We start from the raw sequence: 11,807 nt of genomic DNA on the forward strand, positions 1-11,807 counted from the left end.
ACATACTATTTCATATACCTGGAATGCTCTGTCCCCAGATGTTTGCATGGATTATTCTTTTATACAGTTAAGTCTTTGTTTAAATGTCATATCCTCAGGAAGGTATGACACCACCTAAAGTAATCCTCAACCCCCTACCTTAATTTCCAACCACAGTGATTTTCTACTACATTAGTCTCTATTATCTCTCTTCATAGTACTTATCATTAGCTTATATTATCTTGTTTATTTTCTTATTTGGTTATTTATCTTATTTACTCTTATATTATTGTGTCTTTGTAAATGCTTGGTACATAGGAGGAACTAACAGTTTTTTGTGGGGAGGGAGGAGTGTGAATAAATGAATACATTGTACCCTAGAGGTATGTACACAGAGGTATGTATACAGTGGATAAAAGAGTAAATTATGCCTCGGAAAGGGGTGTAAAATGAGTAATCTCTAGGGTCCATTATAATTCTAAAATCTACAGTTCTAGTATCCAAAATCCTTCTTTTTATTGCATAGTTTTCCATTTATGCTTAATGTTCTGCTACAGTGTGTCAGATTGACTTTGTGGTAAATTTTGATTGCTGTGTAAACTCTGCATATGCAGTCTTCTTCCCTCAATCTAAAACGAGAAAAGAGGGCCCTGACTGTTCATCTTTATGTTAGCTTTTCTTTAACTCAAGCTTCTAGGGAATGGGCTAGCGTTGGGGGCAGTGTGGGGTGGGAAGAATAGTGAGAAGCAAAAGTGGTAAGTAGGAGACAGGCAGTGTTTACCTTAGGAATCAAAAGGAACTCAGGATTGAGGAAAATCTGGTTTATGGTGACAATTTTTTCTGATGACATTCTTGTCATTATCTTGTGCCCTTCTCTCTGTGCAGCTTTATTGTGTAGTATAGAGCAAGGGACTGCGAAAATATGCTTTGGAAGTAGACATACCAGATTTACTAGATTTAAAGTCAGGTTGTGCCTTTGAATGATCATGGGCAGATTACTTAACCTCCCTGAGTCTCAATTTTCTCATTTTTAAACATGGGAATAATAGCATAGTAGGGGTGATGTTTAAATGAAATATTAATGATAATAATGTGGTAAGTCATATAATCAGCTTGGTATACATAGGTAATCAGTATGTTTGTTGAATTATAATTACCACTATTGTATCTGACTCTTTTGCACCTTAATTTTTGTTGATTGTCTTTCCCTTTATCCTCTTGCTGTATCCTTTACCTGTCCTCCTTGAGCCTTTAAAACTCTGCAATCATTTGTTTAGCATCAGGAGTTAAATATGCCCAGTTCATGTTCTAGCTACAGCTTTCTTCTTACAGAGAATTTGGATTTTTTAAAATCTAAATTTCTTCCTCCAGAGTGCCTAATCTAACTGCTCTCACTCATGTTTATACTACACCACTCCTACTGGTCTTTAGCTCACAAAAATGGATTGCTATGGTAGGGAAGATAAAGCAGAGATTTCTTTAAAACTATGATTGGAAAATAACATGATCATCTTTCTGAGATGTAATTTTAATTCATTATATATTTTAAACATCAAAGTATAGAAAATATGTATTCAGTATCATGCCATTCATTTTATACTTTTTGCCAGAATGAGCATCGTTGTGCTAATATCACAGGTAGGACTGCTGCCAACCTCATATTGGTCTGGGACACCATTTCCTATAGTCATCTAAAGGTATATTATTACTCCATTTATCACTGTGGGCTCTATGTTTGTTTTATACAGCCAATCTCTGTTCTCTTTTTATTTTGACAGTTGAATAAGGATTAAGCTAGAATAATTTCAATAGGACGTTAGAAGTGAAATTAGGAGTGGGTTAACCCTGCTTATTCTGGGAAACAAGCTTCAGTGATATTACTTATGTTGTCATGGTCAGATTTAGTGGCTGTAAATGATTTTATCTAAAAAATGATGTAGCTTTTTTGGGATATATTTACGTATAATATCTATCTTACTGAATAAAAACAAGTTAGATAAAATCTAATATCTATTGATTGCTCTCTGTTTTTGAGGAAATATACTGGGTACTTCATATCTGTTATTTTATTTAATACTAACAATCTATTTCATAGGATCACTGTATTAAGCTCATTTTTACAGAAGAGGAGATTGAGACTGTGAGAAAAAATATTTTGTTTAGGGTCACTCTGATTAAAATGGTGGAGCTTGATTTAAAAATAAACCGTATTTGTCTGTGTTTAATGACTGCTCACCATCCCACCTTTTATTGAGTGATTCCTGCATTCTAGAAATTGTAGTAAGCATTTTGCTTAACTGGTTTATTGGAGTCTAATCTTACAAACATGAAACCCTTTTACTTTTTTCTCCCCAGTCATTTCAAACATGCTAGGATGAGCCCTCTTTGATACTACATTGGGCAGATTGCACTGTTTTCCAAGTACTTTCAGGGAGTATAAAGTCCACTCCAGACCAATTCAAATCTTCAATCTCATATCCAATCTTATTCTCTGTCCCTCTCTGCCTGGGTTAGACCTTGGCCTGAGGAACTTGGAATGCAATGTAGAGGTGATATCATGTATTATTGACTCCTCTGCTTTAGGCCAATCCTTTCTGGTTCCTTTCTCTTCTGATGTGTTATATCAGGCATGAATAAAATGACAAATAGTAGAAGCCTCATTTACTTCACTGGTGGTTGTAATAATCCTCTCTTGGCTGTGATGCCCTCAGCAAGGTGCATGTACAGGCTCTGCCTTTACTGCTTCAGATGCCTCAGCTCCTGGCTCTGTGGATTTCACTCCACAGTCTTGCTAGTGTAATCCCTGCTCCTGGCTGCAGCCTCTAGATCGGGAAAGCAATAGGATGGGACACCCCCAGCTCACCTTTCTTTAGTGATATCTCCATATCACTAAATATGAATTTTCCCAATGGAAACCCATAGTTTTTGCCTTGCCAAATGGTAGGACTGTAGGCCAGTTCCAATTTGGCTCTATTTATTTTCCCTGTTAATAACACTCCCTGGAATCTTCTTCCATTCAGTCAGGTATAGAGGGATGATCAGGAATTCCACCACCTCAGCAGATATTCACTGAGGAATGAGATACCTAAACCTCAGTCTCTATCAGAGTAGATCCCTCTTTCACCAACTGGTCCTCTGTAGGGAATATTCCCTTTCTCTCTTTTACTTGTGTTTGTGTGTGTGTGGATGGGGGGAGAGAACAACAGTACTCTCCTCCTAGGCCAATAACTCATTCTTCTGATTATTTTCTTTCATATTTTCCCTATTCCTTGGCTTATGTATACTGGTGGTGATGTGACAGTGGCAGTGACTATTTAGTCACTTCTTAAGTTCTGAAGGTGATGTCTGGTCTTCTTGGCTACTCTTTTGAAACATGGGAGCGTTTGACCCCTATTTTCTGCAGCTTTGGTGCCTTAGCTCTAATTCAGAGGAAACTGGAAAAGTTTCAGTCAACACAGGCATTTTATCAACACAGGCATTTTATCTTTAAGTCCTTTTAAGAACTCTAGGAGGTATCTCCATTTCATGAGGGAGGAAAGTTAGACTAACAGAGATTAGATTACTTGCCCAAAGTCTCACAGATAGAAAAAGGTAAGACCATGATTCAAATTCTGTCAGACACCAATTGCTTTATTTGCTTATTTGTTATCCATGCTAATTTCTTTACTGTAATAGAAGTTAAGATGTGTTTACTTTCAACACAGTTAGTGCCAATGCACCAAATTAGCACTGTTAATTATTCTTTTTCTAGGTAAATTCATTATAGAAACAAATTACCAGTAGTTATGAAGCACTCAAATAAAGAAACATTAGCTATACAAACTGATGTATTTTCTGGTTCTCATCATTTATTTTTTTCACACATTGCTTTCTTGTTAATGATTGCTTCCAGTTCCAGGTCCACATTGCTTATTCTGATGTTAGTGATGGGTTATGCCAGAAATTATGTCTTAAAGCTTCAGTTGTTTGAAAATGTCATTATGCTAAGAGCATAAACACATGCTTTTGTGTATGTATATGAGTGCATTTGCAGAGTCTTTTAAAAATTTCTCCATATACTAATTTTGTTTTCTTCTTAGTTATAGGGATGTAGAAAAGAATTTCTACAATATTTCTAACAGATGCTCCTATGCAGACCATTCCAACAAAGAAGACATTGACGATGTCTCAGGAATTCTTCAGTGTACTGCTAATATACTCGGTATAGTAACTATATATTTATAAGGTTGAGAGAGAATGAGTAAGGGGAAGGGGGAAAAGTAAAAAAGATTAAATGTTTCATTTTCTATGAAAGAGAGATTTGGAGACTATGGTGAATTGAGACCAAGACCTTGTCTTCAAGTGACTTAGTTTCAATACTTCTGATGATATTTAAATGGAAATTACATGCATGCCATTTACTTGGAGACTGGAAAACATTACATTCCAGGCAAACTTTTCTAAATATTCATATCTGAGTATTATTAGCCTCCTGTAATCCATATTTCTCTGGCTCTTACTGTCAGTTAAAATTAGGGATCTTCCTCTTTTCTCAAAGTCCATGCTTTATTATTATTATTATTATTATTATTTATTCTACCATTTCTGGAACGCCTGTTTGGGGCTGGAGGGTGGCTCACATGTACTCAGAGTGGACTCTACAACTCAAAGGCAGTGAGGTAGGTCATCTATGGAAGTCTCTGCGCCCTGTTTATAGGGGGGCATCTACCTTGAAAATACTAGTATTTCTGACAAAGGGCTGTTTTTAGATGTTCCCAACATGGTAAGGGATACTGTTATAAACTGCACTGAATCATGCAGCTATAAAGTACCATAAATGAGATGTTCTATCTTATGATCTGAAGTTCTTGGTGTGTGAGAGGTACATTGTATTATACACAAAGTCGATACCATAGCAGGAATATTTTTTGCTCTAATGTCTTACATAGTTTTTTGGGAAAGATACCTCTTTCAATTTTTTTGGAATCTTCTTTTTGCCTTAGAACTCAGACAGAAATCCATGGAGTTCTGGGGAGTGGTGGGGGGGAAAAGCAAATCTTAGTGACTGACTCCATACAAAACTCAGAATCACCTCTCTCAGAATCAGATTTTGGAGACTAGGAAAAACTTGTTTCCCTTTCTTTCCCTTTAGGGTAAGTACTTTCCCTGGAGACATCTGAGTCCCTCCTACAAACAGATTCCAGGTGACCTCAATGCATGAGTTTACCAGATTTTTCTAAACATATCTGACTCCCAGAGGCAGATCTGGCTTTAACACTCAAGCTGGGACTCCAGCTAGACGTTGACTACATTTTCTTCCTAGGTAACTTTTGTAAGCATAAAATATTATAATAAGAACATGGACCTTTTGTGAGGGGAGGCATATAGATGTAAGTGGTTTGTCCAAGACAATAATGGGCAGTGAAAAGATGTACTTACCTCAATCTCAGTACAACTCCATGGATGTCATACTACACAAGTCAACATTATTATTGGAGAAGATAAGGGGTGAGAGTAAAGGTGGGGTGGGGTTGGGCATTACCCAAGAACTGTTTATAGTTTTCTGATTTTGTATTTCTCAGGACTCTCTCATAAGTGATGTCTATTTCTTTTGACACATTGTGATTTTTGAAAGGGTGAGGTGAGATGATGTTCCACTAAGAGGGATGTATCAGGATCTTGGCCAAGGGATTTTTAATATATTGAAAAACTTCTCTTTAATTACTAATTTTCTAAATGATTCCCTGCCCTTCCTTTCCTTTCCTTTCCTTATGCTGCCTACTTTGAGAATTGCTGAGTTAGAGGGAGTAAGAGGTGTACAAGATGATGAATATGTAAGAAGTACTAAAGACTTTTTCTGAACTGTGACTTGGAAATAAGTGTACACAATTCCTACAAGAAACTCTAGGTCAGACAATTTGATATAGTAAACACCAGGTGATACTGTTGGCCCAGCATAGCTTAGTTGATAGATTAAGTTAGTGAGTGAAAAGAACAGCAGGCAGTATGCTACCTGATGGTATTAGGGAAAGAGTAGTTTTTAAATAAGTACTTATAATTTAGAAGAGGACTGTATAACAGGGTTTAGATTTCCATAAATATTAAATTTTTCTGGAAAACAGACATTAGGTCTAATATTTTTCCCTGTAAGTAATGATGGGTTGTTCTCAAAATGTAAAAAGCACAATCTTGTAAATGACTGCCTCCTGTTCACAAGATGCTGGCATGTATCCAACAGGTGATTATGTGCCTAAGACGTAGCTGTTCTCTTAACTTATGTCCTATCATAATTCTTGAAATATAGACTGAGGACAAAGATGACAGCTTTACTAGTCATATTCAATGTAAGCTTTATTTTTATTTTTAACAAGTCACGGAAGTATGATTAATCTTGGTTTGCTTAGCTCTCACCTTTTACAAAGAATTACATTTAAAGTCTTCTGTGCAATCATTTATGCAAATGCAAAAATTGATTAACTCACTGAAAAGAAAAACACCATAAAGAGAGAGGACCTGTTCTGAGTTGGGGAGTTTAGCATGGAGAAATAGAGTTTCAACGAGTTTAAGAAAAATGTTGATGCCTGGAAGCCCTCTCTGTGGATGCCAGAGGGCAGTTTTCCAACTCTATGATTTATATTTACCAGCTTTGGGTGGTGTGGTTAGAATACTAGTGGATTGGATTTGAGGGATACATATTTCTCTCACCTTCTTAACATATTACAAGGTTATAGTAAAGACTAGAATTGTGTTTGTTCACTCATCTGAATGTTATTTATATTTCACCTATCATCAAAAAATATTTAAAGCCATAGGTCAGAAAATATGATCAGAGTAACAAATTTTTCTCCTTTCAAAATGACCATCTCTATCTACTTAGTATAAACTCTAGGTAGTTTGATCGTTTACCAGCTCTTCAGGTTGAAGTTTGAGTTAAGTGGTTGGCATGGAATAAAAAGAGAAACCTGAAGAGAAGGAGAAAGCTTGTTGCAGAAGACCGGTCATGCTTCTGTCATGCATTTGTTCCATTGCCTCTTCCCTAGGACTCCCTGGAAACATGCACATTACAGAGTGGTTTATGCCCTCTGTAGTAATGGTAAAGAACTATTTCTAGACATCAACATTTTTGTCATTGATTTTCTTTTGTTGGCTTAGAAACCAGTTGTTATATTGTCTCATTATTTACAAATTAGGGATATTAAGTACAGACTATTCCTTATTTTGGTGCTCTGGCATTCACTGTGATAATGCAGTACAGTACTCTAAGGAGGTTTTTAAACTCTGGAAAAAAGAATGTACAAAGAGAGATAGTTGTGAACAATGCCCTCCCTACTGGAGGCTTTTAGTGTTAAACGTACTGCTTTATTTAGTACATCTTTTGCATACCAAAATGATCTTCTAATTTTAGTTGTTTGAAAAATGTAAGCCTTTTCCAGGCATAATCTGCAAAGCTCACTTTTAGCTCCAATTAAGTAAAAAAATGTGTTTATAGTCTTATGAGGTACAGCATTGAGTATTTTCTTGGAAATTGTAACAGTTGATTGGTACAATGAAGCATCTATGCTAAAGCATTAAAGGTTGTATACTGTGTTTTCTGCTGAAGTGTTGCCACCTGATCCTGTATCTTGGATTTAGGTAATGTTGGGGAAAGGAAGACAGAATTGAATAGGGAGACTTAAGGGAGAAGGATGATATATTGCTTAGCTCCCTTTGCGTAATACAATTTAAAATAAATGAGGATTATGAGGATTTCAGTTTTAACAGGTTTTGATACTGTTAAAGGGGTTGTGGGTGTTTCATCAAGAGCCATAAGATATAGATGGTGTAGGATAAAGTCATTCCACAGTAGGACAGAAATCATATAGAAATGAGAGATCTAAGGTAATTCCTCTACTGATGAATTATAGCAAACAGAGGTTTACTATTTTAATAAGCGTCAGTTATTTACTAAGTATTAACAAAGCATAGTTTTACACTGCCTTGGCTAAAGTGCATTTTCTCTCAAAATAATTGGTGAAGGACATGAATTGTGAAAGAATATTCATTAAAGTTTTTTTCTGTTTTAAAGGTCTTCTGTTAAAGTGAGGCTTTATTGTCTCCAAAAAGTCAGCATGTAAAGTCAGTGTCAGAGTAATGTTTTCATGAGATTATTTGTTGGGAAAATGCTAGTGAGGAGAATGGAGTGGATGAATTTTGGTGCATATACCTCACAATAATTTTGTGGTAGACTCTGAAATACTGTGAAACCTGAGCTCCCTATAAAGTGCCACTGATTCCAGAATCATTAGCTGGTATGGAACTTTCTGTTGCCACTTGTTTTTATATAAGCAATAGTTTATTGCTTACATGTTGACTTGTATGTACTTTTCTGGTTTTATTGTGATTTTGAATGTGCACTTGACAACGTTTTAATTGGCCATAAAACTGTGAAGAGTTAGTTAGCCTTACTTTAGGGTTAAGATTACATGAGGGTTTCCTTAGGATAACTCTAAAACGTGTAATTGTTTAGTGAATTAGAATATATTTAACATATTTAGAATATTGGAGAACTAGTTGGTGCAAAAATCACTTATCATTTTTATAGATGAATTAATATTGATAGCAATAAATAAATTCTGCCAATATAGTTCTTTTTTGGGGGGGACAAATGGTGTTTTATTTATTTTTTTATTGAAGTATAGTTGAGTTACAATGTTGTGTTCATTACTGCTGTGCAGCAAAGTGATTCAGTTATACATATACATATATTCTTTTTTTAATATTCTTTTCCATTATGGTTTTTTTTTTTTAACGTCTTTATTGGCGTATAATTGCTTTACAATGGTATGTTAGTTTCTGCTTTATAACAAAGTGAATCAGTGATACATATGTTCCCATATCTCTTCCCTCTTGCATCTCCCTCCCTCCCACCATCCCTATCCCACCCCTCTAGGTGGTCACAAAGCACAGAGCTGATCTCCCTGTGCTATGTGATTGCTTCCCACTAGCTATCTATTTTACGTTTCATAGTGTATATTTGTCCATGACACTCTCTCACTTTGTCACATCTTACCCTTCCCCCTCCCCATATCCTCAAGTCCATTCTCTAGCAGGTCTGTGTCTTTATTCCCGTCTTGCCACTAGGTTTTTCATGACCTTTTTTTTTTTTCCCCTTAGATTCCATATATATGTGTTAGCATACTGTATTTGTTTTTCTCTTTCTGACTTACTTCACTTTGTATGACAGACTCTAACTCCATCCTCCTCACTACAAATAACTCCATTTCACTTCTTTTTATGGCTAATATTCCATTGTATATATGTGCCATATCTTCTTTATCCATTCATCCGATGATGGAAATTTAGGTTGCTTACATGTCCTGGCTATTGTAAATAGAGCTGCAATGAACATTTTGGTACATGACTCTTTTTGAATTATGGTTTTCTCAGGGTATATGCCCGGTAGTGGGATTGCTGGATCATATGGTAGTTCTATTTTTAGTTTTTTAAGGAACCTCCATACTATTCTCCATAGTGGCTGTATCAATTTACATTCCCACCAACAGTGCAAGAGTGTTCCCTTTTCTCCACACCCTCTCCAGCATTTATTGTTTCTAGATTTTTTGATGATGGCCATTCTGACCGGTGTGAGATGATATCTCATTGTAGTTTTGATTTGCATTTCTCTAATGATTAAGGATGTTGAGCATTCTTTCATGTGTCTGTTGGCAATCTGTATATCTTCTTTGGAGAAATGTCTATTTAGGTCTTCTACCCATTTTTGGATTGGGTTTTTTGTTTTTTTGTTATTGAGCTGCATGAGCTGCTTGTAAATTTTGGAGATTAATCATTTTTCAGGGGCTTCACTTGCAAATATTTTCTCCCATTCTGAGGGTTGTCATTTTGTCTTGTTTATGGTTTCCTTTGCTGTGTAAAAGCTTTGTAGTTTCATTAGGTCCCATTTGTTTATTTTTGTTTTTATTTCCATTTCTCTAGGAGCTGGATCAAAGAGGATCTTGCTGTGATTTATGTCATAGAGTGTTCTGCCTATGTTTTCCTCTAAGAGTTTGATAGTGTCTGGCCTTACATTTAGGTCTTTAATCCATTTTGAGTTTATTTTTGTGTATGGTGTAAGGGAGTGTTCTAATTTCATACTTTTACATGTACCTGTCCAGTTTTCCCAGCACCACTTATTGAAGAGGCTGTCTTTTCTCCACTGTATACGCTTGCCTCCTTTATCAAAGATAAGGTGACCATATGTACGTGGGTTTATCTCTGGGCTTTCTATCTTGTTCCATTGATCTATGTTTCTGTTTTTGTGCCAGTACCATACTGTCTTGATTACTGTAGCTTTGTAGTATAGTCTGAAGTTAGGGAGCCTGATTCCTCTGCTTCATTTTTCGTTCTCAAGATTGCTTTGGCTTTTCAGGGTCTTTTGTGTTTCCATACAAATTGTGAAATCTTTTGTTCTAGTTCTGTGAAAAATGCCAGTGGTAGTTTGATAGGGATTGCATTGAATCTGTAGATTGCTTTGGGTAGTAGAGTCATTTTCACAATGTTGATTCTTCCAATCCAAGAACATGGTATATCTCTCCATCTACTTGTATCATCTTTAATTTCTTTCATCAGTGTCTTATAATTTTCTGCATACAGGTCTTTTGTCTACTTAGGTAGGTTTATTCCTAGATATTTTATTCTTTTTGTTGCAATGGTAAATAGGAGTGTTTTCTTAATTTCACTTTCAGATTTTTCATCATTAGTGTATAGAAATGCAAGAGATTTCTGTGCATTAATTTTGTATCCTGCTACTTTACCAAATTCATTGATTAGTTCTAGTAGTTTTCTGGTAGCATCTTTAGGATTCTCTGTGTATCGTATAATGTCATCTGCAAACAGTGACAGCTTTACTTCTTCTTTTCTGATTTGGATTCCTTTTATTTCTTTTTCTCCTCTGATTGCTGTGGCTAAAACTTCCAAAATTATGTTGAATAATAGTGGTGAGAATGGGCAACCTTGTCTTGTTCCTGATCTTAATGGAAAAGGTTTCAGTTTTTCACAATTGAGGATGATGTTGGCTGTGGGTTTGTCATATATGGCCTTTATTATGTTGAGGAAAGTTCCCTCTATGACTACTTTCTGCAGGGCTTTTATCATAAATCGGTTTTGAATTTTGTTGAAAGCTTTCTCTGCATCTATTGAAATGAGCATATGGTTTTTCTCCTTCAATTTGTTAATATGGTGTATCACATTGATTGATTTGCGTATATTGAAGAATCCTTGTATTTATGGAATAAATCCCACTTGATCATGGTGTATGATCCTTTTAATGTGCTGTTGGATTCTGTTTGCTAGTATGTTGTTGAGGATTTTTGCATCTATGTTCATCAGTGATATTGGCCTGTAGTTTTCTTTCTTTGTGACATCTTTGTCTGGTTTTGTTATCAGGGTGATGGTGGCCTCGTAGAATGAGTTGGGGAGTGTTCCTCCCTCTGCAATATTTTGGAAGAGTTTGAGAAGGATAGGTGTTAGCTCTTCTCTAAATGTTTGATAGAATTCACCTGTGAAGCCATCTGGTCCTGAGCTTTTGTTTATTGGAAGATTTTTAATCACAGTTTCAATTTCAGTGCTTGTGATTGGTGTATTCATATTTTCTATTTCTTCCTGCTTCAGTCTCGGTAGGTTGTGCATTTCTAAGAATGTGTCCATTTCTTCCAGGTTGTCCATTTTATTGGCATAGAGTTGCTTGTAGTAATCGCTCATGATCCTTTATATTTCTGCAGTGTCAGTTGTTACTTCTGCTTTTTCATTTCTAATTCTATTGATTTGAGTCTTCTCCCTTTTTCTCTTGATGAGTCTGGCTAATGGTTTATCAA

At 35.8% G+C, this 11,807-nt stretch overlaps 1 protein-coding gene across 4 annotated transcripts in view; it reads left to right on the forward strand.

The window, feature by feature from the left end:
- GUCY1A2 (guanylate cyclase 1 soluble subunit alpha 2) overlaps window positions 1–11,807 on the forward strand; it is a 432,229-nt gene that overhangs the window by 62,105 nt on the left and 358,317 nt on the right. For all 4 annotated transcript variants that reach the window (XM_082339920.1, XM_082339921.1, XM_082339922.1 and 1 more), the window contains one exon: window positions 4,059–4,180. In XM_082339920.1, the coding sequence (XP_082196046.1) occupies window positions 4,059–4,180 (122 nt within the window). The remainder of the gene's footprint in view (window positions 1–4,058; window positions 4,181–11,807) is intronic.

The sequence above is a fragment of the Balaenoptera borealis genome, assembly GCF_965194805.1.
Source record: "Balaenoptera borealis genome assembly, chromosome: 11".
In the NCBI taxonomy this organism is placed as follows: domain Eukaryota; kingdom Metazoa; phylum Chordata; class Mammalia; order Artiodactyla; family Balaenopteridae; genus Balaenoptera; species Balaenoptera borealis.